The sequence below is a fragment of the Aythya marila genome (assembly GCF_965140915.1).
Source record: "Aythya marila genome assembly, chromosome: 1".
NCBI lineage: Eukaryota > Metazoa > Chordata > Aves > Anseriformes > Anatidae > Aythya > Aythya marila.
This window is the reverse complement of record NC_139042.1, coordinates 69,277,032-69,299,787: the sequence shown is the minus strand read 5'-3', so window position 1 is coordinate 69,299,787 and position 22,756 is coordinate 69,277,032. Positions and strand designations below refer to the sequence as shown.

The following is a 22,756-nucleotide window of genomic DNA, read 5'->3' as shown; positions in this document are numbered from 1 at the left end:
AAAAAATCCCCACGGCACCTATCTTCTTGGGGAAAGCCTCACTGGGTAGCGCTGATGAGCTGATACCTCCATGGGAACTTGTGCAGGGCTGGAAGTGGCTGGAGGGGGCTGAGTGAAGGTCATAGACACCACAGTGTGGGTCAGGATGGGCTTCTCCAACCACCTTGTGGCACTGCATCCACTGCTCCCACTGCTGCAGTGTCCTTTGTGAAAGACTGAGACCCCTGAGGTAGCACAGCTCTGTGCACCTTACAAAAACAGTCCCTTGGCTTGGGCTTGAACAGAATAGGATATACACTCTTTTATTTTTAAAGTTATTACTTGCAATAGTGGAAAGAAAGCTATTTAAAAAGCTTTGCGCTCCATTTCTTATCACATACACCACGGTTAGTGGGAATTTATTTCCACACACATGCACACCCCCACACAATACTCTACAAAAACTATATATTTTTTTTAGGCTACAAAAGCATTCTGTGTCTTTCTGTAGTCTATAAATACATCAATTCCAAAGAGCCTTAGCCTAATGTTTTCAGAGAGTGAGTATCCATCCCACCTAACTGTACAAGTGCCTCCCAGAGGTGTAAGTAAGGCTGCTGCTGAAGTCCTCCCTTGTGACTGCTGCTGTCATCCGGGCTGTGCACCCAGGTTTCTTTTCTATGAATACCAGAGGAAAAGACACTGGGGGAGATGATGAGAAAGTCTGGGTCAAGCCCTAATTGCCCAACAAATCTGTGCTCTGCTGCATTTCTTTAACACTGCAGAACCCAGGGCTTTCCTCCCCAAAAAAATCATGCCAGCTGCAAATTTGACACACTGTGTAATGTTTTGCTCCGAGTTGACTGCTAGCCTGCTCTGGGCTTCACCAACACAAGTAATTTACACAGATCATCATGAATCTCTTCTGTGGCAGCCCCTGGTGTTGTATTAGGGCAGTCCTGGCAAGGCTGGCTTTAAGGCCAGCATTAGCTATAGTTATTTTCACTTTCATCCATCTAAACATATATGTGCTTATCCTCACATTATTTCAGGAGTTTATTATTGCTGAAAGCAATAACTTGGCAAAAAAGTGTGAGAAAGAACAGCGATACATATAGCCAGAGAAAATGAGGGGAAATTAGGTTCTTCTCCTTCTTGTAAACATTACCTCTACCATGTCTTAGCCTTTTTAGCACTAGAGCAGGTACAACAGTGACAGTCTAAAGCTGTAAGACATAAGGATACCTTAACTCTTCTAAATCTCTTTTCCTCTTTTCCTGTCAAGACAAGGGATTTAAGGCCAGGGCCAAATAATAAATAAATCAGGGCAGCAACACCTGAAATAAAACTGGGGATGCTCTAGGTGCCTGCATACAGAAGCATAATACCCCAAGCCCTGACAAGCCCAGACGGAGAGAGCTTGGGGCTCCCATAGAGCCAGCCCCACAGAACCAGACACAGCAGGACAGGAGCACTCAGATTTGCTGAAAACCCCCATTTCAAGGCACTTCAGCACTTAATGCCATGCTCCCAGCCTCTTTGATGGGTCTCAGACATCACTACATGCTCATATAAGACAAGCTTAGAATAGTTTTTTTCTTTCATCTCTTTTCAAGTGTTGTCCGTATGACTACACTCTCAGAGAAAGCCCTGTTGAAGATACAAGGCAGTCTTAATTACTACAGCCTAATTACTTTTAATGAGCAAATCGCTGTACACTGATGTGGGATTTAGCCCGAGAAGAACTTCAGACAATCCTCTAATGTTACTGATATTATATCTAATATCTAGGTTATGCAATAATGAATCTTGACAGTATCCTCTAATCAGATGAGGAGCACAACCCTGAAGAACTAAGATGCTGGTTTGCTTCTATGTCAGTGTAATGCACCAGCTTTGTTTTCAGGAAAATACTTGCTAGAACAGCTCCACAGTGCTTCTAACATACATTGTTTATCCCTAAGGTGATTCACCTTTTAGCACAATTAGCAAAATTGAAAAAGTAATAACAAAAGCTTCGAAGGTTCAGGATATACTACCCCAGAACAAGATGCCAATCTCTGGCCTTTGGGACAGTCCTCCTGCAATCAGCACTGCAGCTGCAAACACAAATAGTAAGAGAGAACAGATCTTCACAAAAAATGCTGGACTGAATCATCAAATCTGTTGAGAATATGCCTTCCATTTAATCAAAGGAAATATTTAAGCACCAGCAGTATTCAGAAGCTACAAATTAATTGGTACTTGGAGGCAGTGATTATGTTTTCCACTTTTCTTGATATTCACACAAATATGTGTGAAGGACTGGTTGCCTGGCTTTACTATGGGTGGGGGAAGTGGCATACCCCACCAGTATTTGCAGAGCTAGTTAGGAAACCACATCAGGAGAAATGAATCCAGGTTATTACCTCATGGTATACAGCAGAGTGCCGTCATCCTCAAGGCGCAGAAGTTTGTTTGGGGTTGTCATGTTGTGAGCAATAGACTTCTTGCCATTGTGGAAAAAAGTGTCTGGTGTCCAAATCTTGCTGGCGAGCAGATTGTTAAGGGGGAGGCGCTGCATAGGACCTTTGAATCGAAGTCTTTCATCTTTCCAGCTTTGTCGGAAAAAAACATCAATGGTATATTCCTGGCATAAAGAAACAACCGGGTTATGGCAGGGTCAGAACAGTAGTGATGGTTCTGAAAATGGCTTTAGCCCCGTAAATACAACTGAGCTGGGAGCCACATGCGAGAACTTACCATCTCTGTGTCTGACACGGGACCAAAACTGGTAACATAGATATCTGTTTTCACCTGTGTTATTCTCTCTGTAATAAATATAGGCTCTGAGTCAGTAATTGCTTTAAGATGCAATTCGTGCTTCTGATGCATTTCTCTTTTAACAACTTCTGAATCACTCCAAGATCCCCAAAAGATTGAAATTAAGAAGACATTTGAGGAGGAATTTCTTCCATGATCAAATGCAAACATCGACCTTTGAGAGCCCAGGCTCTTTCCTTATGATCAGTGGAAAGAAACAGGCCCTTCAAAGGTGCAATTCCCCTGACTGATAGCTTTCGATGCCTGCCACAGGATGAAACAAAGTGTGCCTTGGAAAGGCCTATTTCCTTCTGCTGAACTGGGTGATTTGCTCAATGGCAGACATCTACATTATAGATGTCCAAAGCTAGGTGAAATTAATTCCACCCTTAAGACCTTTAGGTCTTGCTGGCATCTTTTCAAACCGAGGACTAATTTAATTTAAGGGCAGAAATTTCAGAAGTTCGTTACGTAAGATAGGAGCATCGAGCCCTATTTTCAAGCATCTCTGCGTAAAGTGAGAGAAGAAGGAGAGAAAGGAACGAAAGCAATGTGTTGGTCTCACAAGAGGAAACGGTGGGGGTAGCCAGATTAAAAAAGGGCCAGGAAGAAACATAACAGATGGTTTACACATGGGAAGGAGATGAGAGAAATCTGGGGGAAAGAGAGCTGAGGGAGGGCTCAACAAGGTTAGGATGGCAAGTAACTATTCACATGTTACGGTTTTAAAATAGCTGCTGTAGAGGTTATCAAAATGACATATCAATAGAGATTTGCTGTAGCTGTCTAAACACGGATGGTTTGAGGTTCTGTTTTAAACAGATTTTTGTTGCTGGCATAATTTTATACATGCTGACCAGCTAAGGAACCCTGCGGCAACCTGCTAGCACCATGTCTCGCTCACCTTAAGAGAGAGAAAAGGAAACCAAAATGAATTCAATTACAGAAAGCATGCATCATGCATGCTCTTCTCATCCAACCTCAAAGGGTTGATGACTGAAATAAAGGGATGTCAGTGACCCCTATATGGAGCCCTGCTTGCCAGGAGACAAGTCTGATTTCTGGCCTGTCTCTCATCAAGGCTGCACCAAGTCCATACGTGAGGGTGGCAGGGGTCACTCTGTAGCACCATCACCCACACAGTTCACCGGCCACAGCCAACATGCCAGTCTACCTCCCAGTCCCGGGCGCAGCCGGTTGTCATAGCCATCCAGCAGACCATCCAAGATCCTGGTGAATATGGTAATGTTATCATTGGCGTCCTCTTTTCCTGGTGCTGTTGGCGTTTGCGAGAAGCTATTTCATGCAAAAGAAAAGAAACACGTCAAAAACTGCATCAATCTCAAGGGACCTCAAGGAAACTTCAAGATGAGAGCCTCCGAGCTTCCTGCCCTCTCCCCTCCCATTTCACCTCATCCTGGTTTTTCCCCGGCAATAGTTCTTCAGTCTTGGGAAACTGCATCAGCTCATGGTAGGGCTGGATGAGCAGCACGGATTTTCCTGGAGATGCTCCCTCAAGTCTGCCTGAAGGTACTATTTAATCCTTACACACCAAACACCTTCTCATTTCTACACGTTACGTAACTTATCCCCAGAACAAAGGACAAATTCTAACCTCATTTGAGGATTACAAACTCCCACTGCATCCAAAAATCCCACCCCAGCTATCACTGGGGTACCTGAAAGGAATACTGCAGCACCAAGACAACAATTCTTCATGCCTCCTCTCTCTTCTGCATAAATTATCCCCCACACACCTTGTAGTATGCAAATAACAACAACATGTAGTGGGCTTTGCTCCATATATTTGCACCAGATTTTTTTTTCTGCATTCAATCTGAACTCCTTTTTTTTTTTTTTTTTTTTTTTTTTAAGTGACTTATGGACAGATATATTTCAGAAAGGGTCCTTCAAGCCAGCAAAATACCACTGATTTTTTATTTTAAACTTGTCTGCTCAGGTATCTAAGGCTCAGACCTAGGAAGCTGGCTTACATAGAAGCACCCACAAGGATTCCCCAGCTTACAGCACTACTAAAACTTGCATTTTTAAATCCATTTCATTTTAATTTAAAGACACTCAGGAGAATCCCCTGCCTACTAATGCCTTTGCTTAACTAAAGAACAGATAAAAGACATGTAAGTTATCCATAAACAGGCTTCACTTGCAGCAAGCAATAAGACCCTCTTAAAATGGCAAGTTTTCTCAGACTTGGTGTTTATTCAGCTTTAAGTCTCTGCTGAAATCACCAAGAAATGTTCCATCTGTGAAAGAGGGCACATCACCCCACAGGTAGCCATACCCTACTTTATGCACCTGATCTCGGTGTGAACTAGTGACCCAGAGATAAAAAAGATAATAATCCTTGGTTATTTATCACCAATCCCCAGGGAAATAAATCTGCAAATAAACAGAGACTCTCCAAGCACTCCTCTGAATAGATTGCCTTGCAGAATGCCTGTAAAATATGCATGATACTTACCTAACAGAACAAGAATTATACGAAGAAAGATAAGTGACCTCAACCTGTACCTCCACAAGATTTACACTAATGCGACCTGGCTGATACCCATGCACTCAGCCTGGGCACAGTCTGGAAGTTTTATGGGCACAAGACCTGGCTCATGACAAGCTGCTGGTGGCCACATAACACCCCCTACACACTAGTCAAACCCAGTTTGGGGGACACACAGTCCTGTGTCTGCCCCCACTACATCTTGTGTGCTTCTGCTGGAAAAAGAAAGGATTGCAGAGCCTCTCAGGAAAGGGAGCAAGGCCAGGCTGGTCTGATTCCCAGAAATGCAGAAGCACATAGAAACTCCTGGCCAAGAGTGGTTCCTCACAGCATGGGTGAGGTTGGCAATGCTGCCACCCTCAACAAGCTCATCATGGGGAGAGCCTGAAGCCACCACAAAAGGACAAGCCACCACAGAAGGACTTTCCCCCTGTACTCAGCTCTGGTGAGGCCGCACCTCGAGTACTGTGTTCAGTTTTGGGCCCCTCCCTACAAGAAGGACATGGAGGTGCTTGAGCGGGTGCAGAGAAGGGCAACGAAGCTGGTGAGGGGCCTGGAGAACAAGTCCTACGAGGAGCGGCTGAGGGAGCTGGGCTTGTTCAGCCTGGAGAAGAGGAGGCTCAGGGGTGACCTTATCGCTCTCTATAGGTACCTCAAGGGAGGCTGTAGCGAGGTGGGGGTTGGCCTGTTCTCCCACGTGCCTGGTGACAGGATGAGGGGGAATGGGCTTAAGTTGAGCCAGGGGAGTTTTAGGTTAGATGTTAGGAAGAACTTCTTCACTGAAAGGGTTGTGAGGCACTGGAACAGGCTGCCCAGGGAAGTGGTGGAGTCACCATCCCTGGAAGTCTTCAAAAGACGTTTAGATGTAGAGCTTAGGGAAATGGTTTAGTGGGGACTGTTAGCGTTAGGTCAGAGGTTGGACTCGATGATCTTGAGGTCTCTTCCAACCTAGAAAATTCTGTGATTCTGTGATTCTGTGACATTCCCGTTGCTGCAGGCAAAAGTTCATCTGTGAATCTCACCCATTTTTTAGGCTGTCCTATCTCTCCATGGTCTGAAGATCAAACTAACGACCAGTTTTCTCTGTTGTGCAACAGTAAGGCAGATATGTTTGACTAAAATGATATGCAGTTAGTCCAGTGGATGCAAACTGATTAAAGAAACTTTATACATCCTGGCACATTGGGCCATCCAAAACAAAAGACTATATATATTTTTTGTCAGTTATAACCAAATGGATTCACTGCTTAGTAAAGGTGTTACATACACATGGTACCTTAACAAAAAGGGACAGGAGATGGAAGTCACACAGGTTCTTCCTATGCAGTTATCATAACTAAAGCTTAGGTAAAAGCACTACTTAAAACTTTTCTCAGTTTCTCTTTAGCCCATTTTCTTGAGAAAGAGACATGTGTCATGCTGTCTGCCTGTTCCGCCATATCAACATAGGAAGCCATTTCCATTTTCCAATCCATCTGACAAAGAAGCAGAGAGATCAAACTTCATTTCGTTCCCACAGGTTTCATGAGAAGCAGTGACTAGACAAGGGGAGAGAGATCTAAATTAGTGCCTCATTAAGTAAAAATGTGAGGTCAGCAGCCGCCTATTCCCTCTGGCTCGCTGACTGGGCCAGTCAGCATGCATGTAGCTCAAAAACAGCCTCAGCAAAACCAGCCCACCTCCTCCCTGCTAATTAAGAGATACGGAGGAGACTTGCAGGGTGATTAGGAAAGATACTGGGAGAAATAGACTGCAGAGGTAAAATGTAGGTATTGCAATGGGAGATGGGAACAAGAGATGCCAAATGTGGAGCTTGGGTTATTGTAAAACTACGGTGCTGAGGACGCAGCATACAGAGCTCCACTAGTTTCTCTGCTCTTGAAAAAAGCTTGTTATTTTTAGTGCTTACGTCTGAATTCAAAGCCAATTGAACTCAGAGGAAAGATTCCCATTGAACTATTTTTGGGGAGACAGGACAAAATATATCTAGTTCTCATAACCTCTCTTCTGCATCTAACATGAGTAATTGATGTTGCTTCTTTCTATCTTGGCTACACACATCTTTCCCCAGAACAGCATACACACCCCAAATACTGAAATACTTGTATAACCCCACAAGAAAAGCTAATTAATAGATGACAAAGATGGGGAAATGACTACCGTGAAGACTCATAAAAAGTCTGTACCTCATCTGCAAAACAGCAATCCAATTTAGATTTGGCAGATCACTTCACCCATACGTGAAAGACAAAGACGGCATCTGATGCTGAATTTTAGAGAAATGTCAGTATTATGTGAAGTTGCGTCTGTACATGGATTACTGTTTGCCATTAATGCAAATGTTATTTTTTATTTCATATAAAAGTTAGGGTGTTGTTTGAATTTCTGAGATTGCTGGTAAAACAGCAGTTCACATTTCAGTTTAAGTGCTGAGGTTGTCTTTTATGACATCAAAGCTTTAAGACTGGACTGTTAAAGTTGCACACATTGTTGAGTATTAGATATTATAGCTGTATGAATAATACAGCTATAAGAAAAGAGGTGATATCCTGAACCAGTTGTTTCCACGCATGTAAAGGTTATGTTTTATCAGCAAATTAGTAGGTAAACACATTATTGTCTTGCTGCAATCAAAAATGGTTTTGAAGGAGACATTTTCAGTTATGGAATATAAATAAACCTTGAAAAGAACCTTAGGAGATGCTAAGAAAATTCAAAGATAATTAAATTTAAAGCTCATTATTGAACATAAACTAAACCAACCAGGAATACTTCTCATTATATTTATTTAATACTGCAATTTCATGGTGACTCAAAAAATCAGAAGCTACAGAAAAGGCCATCAGTGTAAAATGTAATAACTCTCTAAAGATGCTCAACTACCTCTTCTGATGAGTTCATCGCTTACCATTTTAAACATTGTCTTTTTTGCTATCTAGTCAAAATTGTGACATGTTCTATTCATAACTCTGTTGTAATAAGAGGAAAATGTATTGTAGATATTTCATGATTTTCCTGAAACTTTAAAAAAAAAAAAAAATAAAAATAATAATAATAAAGTAAGACACACTAGAAAATAACTGAGGAATATTTTGCAATTGCAAACTTTTTTTATTATTATTATTTTTTTCCTCTCTCTCTTTCTCTCTCTCTCTTACAAGTAAAGTTTCCAAGAACTTGCTTTAATAGGATTGGGAATTATACCAGAACTTGAGACAAATTAACAGTTGGTAGAGAAAACAGTGGAGAATGCATTTGCACAGTTCTGGATGCTGTCAGCTGGACAGATATCAAAGGAAATATGTTTACTTTTCCGAGTGGGCTTCTTCCCATCCCTTTCTTACAGATTCTTCAGATCTAAAAATGCTGATACTTTGTGAATTTTAGCCCTGACAATTCATTTCTTTCACAACGGATTAGGATACAGGAAAGAGATGCCAGAAAATACTGAAACTTTAACAGTCCTTGCAGATGTTTTAAGAATAATTTCATTATTTTATTTACCAAGAGCAGTATTTCACTACCTGCTGGGAATAGGCAATTTTTGAGCAGTGTGACAAAAGCCTGCATCCCATAGAGCGGTATCCTATCACCCTCACCCCTCTTACCCCTTTATGTCCATTTCAGCATCCTGAGCTTCTCCCCAAGATGTTACACACCTCCCAGTACACCCTGCTTCCCCGAGCTGCTGAAATGCAGGCTGACAGAAAGGCAATACATGTGGGATGGCCTGCAGGTAGCACCTGCTACCTGGTCAGCCTGCTTAATGTTGGCAAGGTGGTGATGCTCAAACCACAGCTTTCTGCTCAGCAGAGGAATGAACCTCTTCCTGCCTTCCCTGTGCAGCAATTCCCTTGCTTTTCCAGTTGTGGGAACTGGCTGACGGGTTTCTGACATGTTTGCAAAGCTATCTGGAGGCATGGAGAAGGAAAGCAACACAGGATACAAAAAAAAAAAAAAAAAAAAAAAAAAAAAAAAGATGAGCACAACCATGTAAGCATATGATAATTTTCAGAAAATGAGTCTTAAAAATCCAAGGAAGAACTCCCCAGCATCTGTGACTACTCAGAAAGGCATAACCCATCAGAACAAACTGCTCAGGGTTGCAGAGACGAACTTGAAGCAAATGCCACAGCCTGAAGGAGAGGTATGTTTAGACTAAATAGCAGGATTATGTTCTCAGTGATAAGGACAGTGAGCTAGTGGGAAAGTATGTGAAACTACAGACCCGCTGCAGAGCAAATTCTCACCGCGCACAGAAAAGTGTTGCGTTGGCTAGAGCTACGTTTAATTGGGATCTTCTGTTTCCCGTGTTTCTACTATTATAAATATTATTAGCAGATGGTGACTGAACTGTGGTTACACCAACAACATCCGTCCCTGCTGGTTTAGGCTCTCGGACAGATTTCTGAAATCGCACTCCTAAAACGCAAGCGTGTGCAGGAACTGTCATCAGCTTGTCCCCAAAAATGTCCCCACATGCAGCCTGGGGCTTGTAAAAATGAGCCAAGGCGCAATGAGGCTGGTCAGCATGTGGCTGATCGTGTGCCACCTCATCCCTGGAACATCTCCCTGCTAACCAGCAGCCCATCACCCATCCTCAGGGCTGGGATGGGCAAGATGCTCAGCCCTGCCCCAGCACCCACAGCATCTGCCATGACAGGACCTTGCACAAACTGATTCCACCTGTGGGATGCTCGATCCCACAAACTCCACCTCACTACGTTGATCTTGCAGGGCATCAGTCTGAAGGGGGTGGAATCCAAACTATTTTGAATTTCCACTGACCTGCTGCCAGGAGAGCACCCACTTTCTGCCTGCTTTTGACAGTCTGATCCTTCAGACCTTGCAGGCATGAAACTGTGAGTGAGTTCAGTGCAACCCTTCACGTAAAACAGACAGAAGGAATCAGACTCCTGTCTCATCTGAAAACACCCCCCACAGTTATATTCGATATCTAATTATTGTCTAACCCTAATGTGAATTAACTTTTTTTTTTAGCCCTGAAGTGACCAGCTAGTTGGACCAGATTATCTTTGTAGGTGCTTTCCAACTGAACTATTCTACTCTACGCTATTCTAAATAGCTCACAATGGTCTGTAAGGTAAATATCTCCAAATATTTCAGTACTATATCGTAACTCATTAGATCATGATATAACTTGAGGCTGAAGTCACACAAGCTTGAAAAAGCCTTGACTCGTGGTGGATTCTATGCAGAAGTAGGGTCATAGAAAAATTACACCAATAGGGATAAGGGAATCATATGCTCTTCTCCTTCGACCTATATCCTTGAATCTTAATTCTATGATTTTTCCTTAAATAACTTCTACCAACCATGCCTACAGTCCTCCTCTACGGCCTACTGATGAGGATAACACTCAATAGTCATTCCACATTTATGTTAACCATTAATCACAGACTTTTGCTGAGATTTCTGAAGTAGCCTAGGAGACTGAGATACATAATTCCTGTTTATTTTACCAGGCATTGTGCATCAAAATCCCCAAAGGTGGCTTTAGCTAAGTCATCAAAAACTGTATTTATGATTTAATATAATCATGGAATGACTATGGAGGATCATACACAAATCTCTGCCTTCATCTATAAAGTTTTGCTGCATTTTGCTTTTTAATTTGTGGTCATTTAGCCAATCACTTTTGTTTAGCACATTGCTAAAAGCACTGAAACGTGGCAGTGCAATCCAAACACGGATGAAGCTAATAAAAAAGAATCTGGTAGCAACAGCAAGTATTATCAGTATTAAGTTCTGGATCGTAGCAGTTAATAAAGCAGCCTACATGTAAATTGTACCGTTCCGTCCTGAAGAGTCAGTCCCAAAGCACTTAGCAAATTACACTCTGAAACTGCTTCTGCTTCTGAAACAGAAGCGCTGGAGCATCCTCTGTCTTTTGAGCAGGGTCAAAATTCAGCCCTAAGGCAGCATGTGAATGGCGCAGTGGATTGGTGCTGCTTATCTCTGCAGGCCCTGACTACAATTATGAAATCAGAAAAATTGGGGGTGGGGGGGTGAGGGGTTGTTACGTGATGATCTTGTTGTAGTGCACGCCAGCTTTTTGACTAACTCACAGAAGACGAGTGTCCTACATTCCTGTAACTGTCCTGCTCTGGTTACCTGACAGGTTATGGGACACGATTCCCACCTGAAACTTCTGTTCATAATTTATTTGGGAGTCAAAAGGGAGAGTTAAGCCTCTTTTTTTGCAGTCTCTATTCTTCTGTTCAATGAGCAATGCAGAAGGTAGACAACCCCCCCACCAAAAAGGTTGTGCCAAACTAGTGCAGTTAACACCTTCTGTAGGGATAAGGGCAGTCAGAAAGGACTTGAGGCAACAGTCCTCAAGATGTCCTCAGTGTGGTAATACTTGGTTATACCCCTACCATGTCAAGACAAGTTCAACACCAGTTCCACACCACCTAAGCCCTCTTCATTTCCATCAAGAAGTCCAGTGAGGGTTTTGCCCTAGGCCATAGTGAAAGCAGGACTGAGCTTTTCCAAGGTGAATAAAGCAGACTGCAGCAATTTACCTTCCCTGTGGGTGCAGGTCTGCAGCTGTTCATACATGGCACTATGGTCACAGCTTTCTGTGCACCTACTTAAGACACACACTAAAGACAGGGCTGAGTCTTGCTTACAGTACAGAGAGTTGTCATTCAAGGTTTGGTCTTCTAGTTCCAATCTGGAAAAAAATACTTTGATTGAAATAAGAAGCTAATTTGCATCTCCATTTTGTACCTTCTTTTAGCAAAGAAGTGATGGGTATGCTTGTGAATCAGCACACTGGGAGGATTTTTCTTTTTTTTTTTTTTTTTTTTTACTTTTTTCTGGTGAAATCATAAATAATTGTTCTCCTCCACAAAAAAAGAATCAACCTACGTTTCCAGAGCACTTGCTAAATGTTTCTTCGGGGTTCAGTGGCATAGTCTGATCTTGGAAAGTTCCGAAGATATCTCATTTTAGGGAAAACATGTAAATAGGGTTTTTCTGTTTGTTTTGTGGGTGTGTTTTGAAGAACTACAGTAGGAGTACTTCTTCAATACAGTTTTAAAAATCTCACAATCAAGAAAGCACCCAAAGCAAAAAATGAGGAAGCAGAATTCCTTGCTATGCACCTCAGGGAAATGTAATTTCTAATTACTCTAGCAAGTTTCAAATTCAGCTGTCCTCCTGAGCGGCCACAATCTTACTCACTAAGAAGCCTATACCAGCTAGGAGCATGCACTGGGTCCTGCTGTTGTTGCAGTCTGGCACTGCTGCCTGCAGCCTGTGCCGCCAGGTGAGAGGGAAGGTGCGAGCCCTCCTCAGTGCAACCACACCAGCAGCCAGTGCATCAGCACCCGGCTGTTCCATGGCCAGCTCAGGGCACTCAGCAGCCAAAGGCCCAGGCTGAATTTCCACGTTCCCCCCCTGCAAAAATGATATGAGCATAGAGAGCTGATAGGAAACAGAAAATTGGAGCAGGAAGGCAAACCGCTCCTTTTCTCCCGACACCGGTACATTCAGATCAAATGCAAAGCTTGCTTGTTTTGTGCTGCTGCTCCACACCACATGGAGCCAAAGCTTTTCATTTCCTTCAAAAAGACACAGCAGAAATTCAAACACAATTGGCAACTTACCCGAAGTGGCTGGCTAAACTCATGGAAACGCAGAAGAGGAAGAAGTTTTTGATCATGATAAAGCCAGAGACCGTTCCATTGTCCATTCCAGAGGAGATGAGTAACGCAGGTGGTTGCTTTGGTAAAGGTGCAGCTGCTCACTTTGTTCTCACGCTGCAACAATACAAAAAAAAGAAAAATTATTACATGGACGAGCAGCAGGACAGCCGACTTCAGCTCACACCGCATCTTCTGCTCTCTGTGTTTTTCACAAACTTCTTCAGGCTTATGTAAACATCATCTGTTTATGTAAAATTCTATATCTTCAAGGACATGTTTTACCTTCTGCTGACAGCAAACTGCAAAACAGGAAAAATTCTTAGTGGCCCAGTTTTCCTTTACATTTGTTTGTCATGTAAGTAACTAAAGAAATCGTTTCCCAAATGCCAGTTTTGACCATTTACCTATTTCAACAACTTCCACACGCCTGCAAACCCCAGGCTGTGTGCAGCCTCCGCATCCCTTCGTTCCATCGCAATTTTTTCCCATTAAATACCCGGCTTCCCCTTCCAAAATCCCAGTTAAAATGCCAAGAAACACCTACTGCTTCTTGGAATTCACGCTGCTGATGCACGGCTTAGCAAAAGGAAGGGGGGGTGGGGGGTGTAAAAAAGTGACCTTCCTTGCAAAGGCACATAAACCTCACGCTAGCACCAAGAACACCAGTAACGTTGCTGCTCCAGCGACCGCTGCTTCTCGGATACCTGCCTCAGCCACCAGATCACCAATTTCAGCATCGTGCTCTAACGTTTGCCTCCGTGCCCTATTAAAGAAAAGGAAAAAAAAAAAAAAAAAAAAAAAAAAAAAAAGCAAGCAAAAGAAAAAAAAAAAAAAACAAAAAAAACAAAAAAAACAAAAAAAAAAAAAAAAAAAAAACAAAAACAGAGGGCAGCTGCCTGGATTTTCCACCTGCACCCCGCTCCCACCGGCAAAAACTCACTCCCCCCTCCCGGCCCGGAGCCAAAGACGCCAAACCCAAAGATGTCAAACCCAAAAATGCCAAACCCAAAGATGCCAAATCCAAAGATGCCCAAGCCAAAGATGCTAAGGATGCTAAACCCGAAGCCGAGCCGCCCCCGGGCTGCCCCGCAGCGAGTCCCGCTCGCTCTGCTCCACGCCGGGGGGACGCGGCCGCTGCCCTCCCGCACGGCACCTGCCTGCCCGCGACCCCCGACCCTTCCCCTTCTTTCCCATCTCTTTCCTTCCCCTCCCTTCCCTTCTCGTCCCTTCCCCTCCCTTCCCTTCTCGTCCCTTCCCCACCCCGCCGCCGAAGTTTGCCGCGGCCGTGCGCCGGCCCGTCGGGGCTGGGGGTCCCGGCTCTTACCGGCCGCCCGCGGAGGGGTGGTCGAGGGCGAAGGGGGGCGGTGTCGGCCCCAAAGTTGCGGCGCGGAGCGGGAGCGCCGCCGCTGCCTCTCCCGCCGCTGGCAGGCGCGGCCCCGCCGCAGCGCCGCGCCCGCGCCCGCACCGCCCCCGCGCGCAGCCCGGCGGCGGGAGCGCGGGTCGGTGCGCGGGGGGCGCGCACCCCCGGACCCCCTTCCCAGGGTCGCTCCTGGAGATGGGGACCGTCCAGCGGCCAGGGAGCGCGGCGGTACAAGGGCGGGTGAGGCAGCGGGAGGTTCCCTATGTACCCATATACATCCCCATATGCACGTATAGACACTTATATCCATGCCCACAACATGGATATACCCGAAGATACCCCACTATATACGTATAGACGTATATCCATGCCCACAACATGGATATATCCACATATATCCCCCTATATATGTATAGACACATATATCTGCGCCCGCATCCTTTCCCATAGCTGGTGGACCTGCACTATGCCATCCCAGCTCTTAAATGGAGAAGCTCAGATTTGTGCACCCAGCTTCTTTTGGAGCTCTCGTTGCTTTGCACACACTGGTGTTTCAGGAGGCCTGCAGTAATTTGCGGTTTGGTTGTGTAGGAAAAGGGGTGCGTTCCTTCAGCACCTCAACACAAGCAGTGTTACACTTAGTACCTGCTCAAGCTCAGGCTGCTCGCAGAGAATCGTAGCATCCTGGCATCATCAAGGTTGGAAAAGACCTCCAAGATCATCTGGTCTAACTGTCCTCCTATCACCAGTATCACCCACTAAGGCATGTCCCTAAGAGTGGAGCAGCTGGTGCATTTTGACCCATTCAAAGGATGCAACGAGTGCATCATGGTTTCTGTTTCCCTGGATTCTTTGAAGTGCATGCAACACTTCGTAGCATACACCTTATGTAGGATAAAAGTGATTTAAATGTATACTGCTAAGACTGTACTTTGAATTAATACTCCAAACTCAGTTATTAAATGAGATAATGTCTAACTTTCAGGCAACTTTATGGACCAATGAAGCATGTATTTTTCTTATATCCATTAAAAAACTCTGAGAAATTAATCCTACCAACAAAATCAATGTCGAATCTCTAGCTCATTGCCACCAGTGGTGCTGCTATACATACACCTAGTTCATGGTCTGCACAACTTGAGTTGAAACTTGGTCCTTATGAACTCGAATCTTAATTTTTTTGGTTATATGCAGTGCTTGTCTGTGTCTGGATTTTCAAGCAATGCGTGATCCTGAATGCAGAGCCAATGACATGCACTGTTCCCTGGTGCTCCTCAGTGACTTCAGTAAATATGAAGTTGTGAATGAATGCTGCTATCAGAAGCGCTTTTTGCATGCTTAAAAATATCTAAGTAGCATGAAGCGGCAGTACTTTCTCACGATAATATTCTTGCCTAGGAGGGCTTAAATCAGATTTTTTACAGTGCTTTGATTTCTAGTGCGAACTATTTATATCTCTGTATAGGTGACGTTGTAAAAATATGTTATCTTTAAATAATTTTACGAAAGAAAGACGGAGAAGTATTGGCCTAGAAATTCCCTCTGAGCGGGTGGGAGCTGCACGCTCTTCCGCTGCTTGCTCCAGTTCGCGGAGCCGAGCGTCAATTCCTCTAACTTGCCGGAGCTTCTCCTCAAAGCCATATGCTGTGGATTCACTTCACAAAATCGAAGGAGAAGAAAGCATTTAAGTCTCCGGGATGCAAAACAGCGACAAAAATGTTATAACACGCGTTGGCTTCAGTACACAGGGAAAATAAATAAAAATAAACATAAAAATAAATGAAAATAAAGATTAAAATAAAAATAAAAAAAATAATAATAATAAAAGAAAAACGCCTCCCGCAGTGAAACGGTGAATTTGACGAATACCTCCTGAATTTAGGGTGCGCCCAGCCGACCCCCCCGCCCTGCCAGAGCCCTGCTGCTGCCCCCGAAGGGCCGCCAGGGGGCGGCCCCGCTCCACCGCACCCCGCTCGAGGCTGGGAAGGGGAACGGTGCCCCCACGGAGCCGGCGGAGCGAGGGGCTGAGGCTGGGGGCTCCTGGCAGCATTTTTCTGATTTTTTTTTTCTCTCTCTTTTTTTTTTTTTTTTTTTTTCTTCTTTCTTTTCTATAGTCTTCTGTATGGCAACAGCGTAACCCAGACCAGGTCCGGTTTGCCAGCTAATTATAGCTAATGACGCGGTATCTCTGACACGCGTTGTTTATAACGCAAGGTATTAACTCCTGGGCAAAGGTCCCTTCTCTAGAGCTTGTCAGACATTACTTGTGTAGGTTTTCTAATTGGATCCCTGCAGGATGGTGGCTTTGACCCGTGCTGTTACAAGCCGTAGAGAGATCTTCACTTCGAAGGCTACAGCATTGTGCACGTCCACCGCTGTGTGTTTTTCCAGGCACTCCCCTGTGATTCACACTGACCCTACTTGTATTCTTACCCTCCTTGTTCAGTTTTAAAGGATGTGTTGAATCTAGTATGTGAAATAATTGCTTTTTATTGTGGTCAAGGATATTTTTTTTTTTTCTGTGCTGGTGTTTAGCAAAAGCTGGTGTAGCCTTCAATAAGCCATTTCATACTGTGATTTTCTTCAATATTAGGAGAAGTTCTGCATGGTACCTCTCTGAGATTTCTCCTCCCCCATCATTAATTAATGCAGCTTATTTGCTGAAATGAGTGCATGTGAGCTAGATCACTTTCTATATTGAGGGATAAAAAAAAAAAAAAAAAAACAGGCAAATTGTGCTGTGATTTTTTCCATGATATGAGGGACCACTTGCACACTGGGGAGCTCACCAGGAAATATGCACCAAGTCCTAATGCTGTGAAGCTTCATGCTGGGAGGTAGCCGGTTTCTCCAGCAACCACAGGCAGCTCTGTCAGGGACCAAGCCATTCCTTCTCCTCCCTGCAGAGCTAGAGAAAGCTCCCAAAGTTGCATGGAGGTGTGATGTGCTGTGGGCACTGACCAAAGCAGTAGGCTCCTAGCAGGTATTCTCTACCACCATTTCTCTTGGGACATCCGGGTGGAGAGGACTGCCTGTTTCCTTGAGATTTTCTGGCATTGGCCTCTCAGCTAAGACTCCTCAAAATGCAGTTCTCGGGACTGTGGTTTTGGTGATATGAATCCTTTCCCAGCAGAGAGCAGTCTGAATTCGTCAGTCATCGCATGAACTAGCCATCAGCTAATACTGGTCAGTCTCAACACAGAGACTGAAGGAAAGGTAGAAGCCTTATTTCCACTCCCATCTTTCTCAATATCCCTAGGGATCACAGGCAAGAGGTTTCTGCTAATCCCGGGTGAGTGCTGTCCTCCCTCATACAAGAGACATGGACGTACTGCAGAGAGCCCAGCAAAGGGCTAAGAAGATAGTGAGGGTACTGGAGCATCTCTTATGAGGAGAGGCTGAGAGAGCTGGGACCATTCAGCCTGGAGAAAAGGAGGCTTGGCAGAATTTTATTTACATGTATAAGTACCTGATGGGAGGGAATGCAGAAGAGGGAGCTGCGCTTTGCTCAGTGGTGCCCAGTAACCTGACAAGGGGCAATGGGCACTAATCTAAAACTGTGAAATTCCATCAGAATACAAGAAAACAATTTTACTATGAAAATGGTCAGCAGCACAAGTTGCCCAGAGAGGCGGTGGAGTCTCCGCCTGTGGAGATGTCCCAGACCTGACAGGAACAGCCTGCTGCAGCTGGCCCTGGCTGGCCCTGCCACCAGCCACCCTGTGGCCCCGTGACGAGCAAACAGCGTCATCCTGGGAAACTCTCTATTACTCCTCCCAAAACAGTATCTGGTAGCGAAATGATATAAATAACCTCAGTGACGTGAGAGAGATTAAGCCTGATAGATTTTGAAGCATCATTTTCTGTACTTCTGAACGATAAGAAAGGATACTAAAAGCTTTTTTTTTTTTTTTTTTTTTTTTTCTCCCCTCCCCCCTCCCCTCTTGTACATGCCCTCTCTATGGTGCTGTGGACACCCGTAAAACACAATCAGTCCATTCCTCTTGTCTGTCAAGCCATGCTGCAGACAGAGCTGCATTTAGGACCTGGTGTTTTGTTTGGTTATTTCATGCTTAGCATCCCGGTGGCAATAGAGAGTTACTAAATGGAGCTTTGTGAAACACAGCTGGGTGCAGCGTAACGCTGGGGAGGACTGCTTGGAGACAGAGTTTGTCCCCTTTTGTGTGACAGAATGCATCAGAGGTACCACAGGGAGAAAGAGGCATGACTGCCCTCCCTGCCCCAGCAAAACTCTAGCTGGCTGTGAGAAGGGATGCCTTTAGAAAGCAGCACTGATGCTTCGGTCTGCTATTTGTTGCAATTCCCAAATCTGCAGGTTCAAAGGTCCAAAAACTTTATCTGAGGCTAATCTTCAGTGGATTGCTTTCTGCACACATTCAGTTTAAAAAAGAACAAAAGGCTGCATTTTCTGCTCTTCAGTTCATCCTCTCTGTTGTGGGCAAGCTACTCTCCAACCCATTTCCACACGTTAGACTAACAGCTGAGCGAACATTGAGCGTGTGCCTGAACACTGCTGTCATGGATTTATAGGATGCCCTGAGCTTCACAGTGTTTCAGGAAATCAGACCAGACACTATACCTTACAGAGATATGGGATAAGAACAGCCCTATTTCTCAAAAGTGGCTGGCAAGAAATGTAAATGAGTCCTGACCTGTATTAGACACTTTGCCCCATGAGACATGGGAAATGATATGTAGAGGCAACTCCCCCCCTGCCATGGGAGTGGAGAACATTTCCAACATTTCCCAGTCTATTGTAATGTTTTAAACCCTTGGATTAGAGTATTGAAGCAAAGATTGCCTGTTACTTACAATGGCATCCCTGTTGTTCTGCACCCACACCCCCTTTCTTTTCCCAAAAACCTACCTTACCATCTGACTCCTTACCATTCCCTCTCCCTTCCAGCTCCAATTCTTCCTGCAAACTAGCCCATCTTGTCCAGATTTACATGGTTAAGTGCCACTAGTTGGTCAGGAGCATTGGGTCAGGGCCAAAGGTGGCCCTGCACTGGCCCCTCAGAGCTGTTTTGGGAAAGCACTGAACACAGGCAGGTTCCCATTGCTCACTCATGTCAGTCCAGCTTGCCAATGAGGCAGCTGTTTTCTCCTCTGCCCTGGAAAAGAGGCACTTTTCTTTACACCACTGGGCAGCAATGCAAAGAGAAAGTGTGGGGTCAAGCCTGATCACGGGTGGTTTTCACATGAAAGAGCTGAGGTATTATCCACATTCCTGCCAGGTTCAGATGTGAAATCCTCTCCCTGTTCATACAGAGCCTACTGAAGTCTGCCCTTCAGATTTCAAGTCAAAGGGATTTGCAGCATGTGCCACATCAAGAACTGGTAGTTCATTGTCCCTGTTTGGGGGAAAGAAGGGGCCACCCAGCAGCAGTCCCATCCTGTATCCTGAAATTCCCAGGCAATTGACTGCGCATCTTCCACTGCTCCAGAATTTAAATTTTAGGCATGAAATACATAAACCCTACTTTTGCATATAAAGCGGTAATAGTGTAAAGGATGAGTAAGTGTTCTTCTAAACATGTAGAATACTTGTGACTAATGTGTTCGGCTAGATTATGCTAAACACTGGCGATACATGCTTACATCTAAAATGTTGCAGTTTTCTGTGTACGCTTAGATATTTTTACTGCACACAAGTGGGCATCGAATAAGAAAGCTTCTGAACTGAGTCTTCATGATCTTATAATATATAAAATATCTTTAGTTAATTTCTTCAAAATGGCTAAATTCGCTGGTTAGTATTTTAGCTGGCTAGAGTAGCAGTTATGGCTATACTTGAAAAATAATGGGCCATTAAGGTAGCACTGTATTTCATCATTAAGGCCTCAGTCCTCCTGTCTAGTGGTTCAGCTTCATCTTTTCTGTAAGTATCACAGCACATGGTGCACTTCTTGAGAGGACAGAGTACACCTTTAAATATACACGTGACCAGAAAAACAACTGACTGTATTCTGAAGCATCTAAGAAAGCACTTGATGGAGAATAACCACAATGATTCAGATTCATGCATATGATTCATAAAGACAGATTAATCAGGTTGAAACTGGAGGATACAAGTTGTACATCAATATTCAAGGTTTTATGCATACGCTACTATACATGTAATTCCTTCATAGCAGGAAGGAGAGAACAAATCTTAGAAGGAACAACATAAAAATCATTGAAATAAGATGGACAGACTGATGCTGATAAATTCTTCATTAGGCATTTATTGAAGCATCCATAATAGATGGAAGACGAATGTACAATATAGGACTGAAGTAACCTAATGTACTTAGTGATGTTAAGAACAGAGCATGTGAAGTTTAGAAATTGGTTAAATACAGACAATTTTATTATGTATACATATGTATGTATGGATATCTCTGTCATATTTAGGTTATAAACTATAAATATTTATGTCTATTTATACATATTTGTACATAACAAATCTACCTGTCATCTGGGTTTTGGCTATGTAAATGCTAAGATAAGATTGGATTAGCGTGTTTTAAGTTGTTTTGATGAACTCACATCTTTTTTGCCTGCTATAGTTGCCATATGTACTGCATTTCTCTGAGTTGTTTATACGTGCACTGGGCATATTGACAGAACTCATTATTTCTGTCTGTGATCAACACAGGTAGCTGTCAAAGATACCAGCAAATATTAGTTTCCACTCTTGTAAAATTTTATAAATGCTTTCAAGTCACCCTGTAATGATTCATAGTAATAATTAGCTGCTGCTACAAAAAATACATTAATGCATACCATTTGGAAAGCTGTAGACACAACTTACATTTATTTTAGGATTTGCAATATACTGCTTTTCAGGCTGAATTTATTGGCAAAGGTTAGGTGGGAATAAATGTTCTCAGCACTTCCAAATCCCATTAAAGCTGACTTCTGTTATATAGATTCAAGTGCTATAATTAATAAAATTTTGAGAAAAATTAGTTTTTAAATGGTTCGATCTAGAATTACCAGTTACAGAAAATGGAAAGAGCTGGGGGAAAAAAAAAAAAAAAAAAAAAAAAAAGCACCCTGTTTTGGAAAACATATTGGTAGGGATTTCATGGTGATCTACATGTAACATTACAGGATGATAAATCTTAATGATTGAACTATATACCACACCAATGCAGGCGATGTCAGGATGTCAGTCCTACAGCTTTGTGCAAAATCCTTTTGTCAGTTCCAGTGCACTAGAATTCAGAAAGATACAAATTATAGTATATATTACGTTTATCAGTCAACAAGCCAAATCTTCATGTACAATCTTCAAATTGGTTTAAGTGAAGGGCAGTGGAGCTAAGTCTATACATCAGCTGAGGTTATGCCTTGAGTGTGACCCAATAATTATGAGTCAGTCAATGAGAGCTTGCTGAAGAATGAGATTTGAGCAAATATTAAGTCGAGTTCTTCCTTCCATTCCCACCCCCCCCCTTTTTTTTCCCTCAGTTTATTCAATAAAACATGCAGGTGGCTTGCTCTTGAAACAACTGCACAGCAGTCTAAAATCTGGCAGCTGGATTAGCCAAAGGAAAAAAAAAAAAAAAAAAAAAAAAAAAGTAGACAACAATACAACAATACTGGAGATATTAAGCATTTTTATTTTGGTATTTCTAAAAAAAAAAAAAAAAAAGTCAGACGCCATTTGGGATGGAAGAAGAGGATAATGGCACAAAAATAGTTAAAAACAGCTGTGAGGAACTGGCATGCAACCCATGCTAAAGATATTCCCTTGGCCATGAGAAACACAGATCAACCCTTTGTTATGGGCAGGCATTATCTCTTTGAACTTAGGGAACTTTGTATGGGTGTTCCTTGGTCTTTCCTGGCAAACAGTTCCACTTTTACAGAAGTGATTAAGTTTTCAGTGGGTCAGCAGTCCAGTGGAAATGAACACCTGTGTGCCAGCCTGCAACCTCCAGCAGCTTTCTTTGGCCATTTCTGCTGTAGTTTTGGAAGGGAGTAAAGGGGCACAAGGGCAGGAGGGACACCATGGCACACTCTTTCCAGGTCCCTGGGCTGCAAAAATAGGTATCAGGATCTGCCGAGTAGCCCTGCATTGATACACTCATGGCCTTGCTTTGAAGTCTACACCCACTCCATGAGATGCAGTTTTTGGAGAAATGGTACTACTTGCGTAAGCAAGATGAACTGGATTTATCATCATGCTTTTCACACCTTCAGCAACTGAACACTAGTGCATTAGATTCAAATTTCCAGCTATACGTCTGAATGGATGTCAGGCAGTTGGTCAATTGTATACAGGCAATTTATAGACTTTTCTAAACAGCATTACTTGTGGATTCAGAGAGCTAACACCCAGATTAATTTTAGCATCTCTATGTTCACACGATAGCAGCCAGAGAGTGGGAATGGTCAATGAACCTACCATCT

General features: G+C 43.5%; 1 protein-coding gene across 1 annotated transcript in view; it reads right to left on the bottom strand.

Moving 5' to 3' along the window:
- The window catches only part of GABRA5 (gamma-aminobutyric acid type A receptor subunit alpha5), a gene marked incomplete at both ends in the record, with an annotated part of 54,929 nt that extends 41,910 nt beyond the window's left edge, over nucleotides 1–13,019 (bottom strand). Inside the window, 4 exons of the mRNA XM_082760521.1 lie at nucleotides 2,388–2,608; nucleotides 2,722–2,789; nucleotides 3,956–4,077; nucleotides 12,934–13,019. Coding sequence (XP_082616647.1) covers nucleotides 2,388–2,608; nucleotides 2,722–2,789; nucleotides 3,956–4,077; nucleotides 12,934–13,019 — 497 coding nt within the window. The remainder of the gene's footprint in view (nucleotides 1–2,387; nucleotides 2,609–2,721; nucleotides 2,790–3,955; nucleotides 4,078–12,933) is intronic.
- Nucleotides 13,020–22,756: the final 9,737 nt, after the last annotated feature.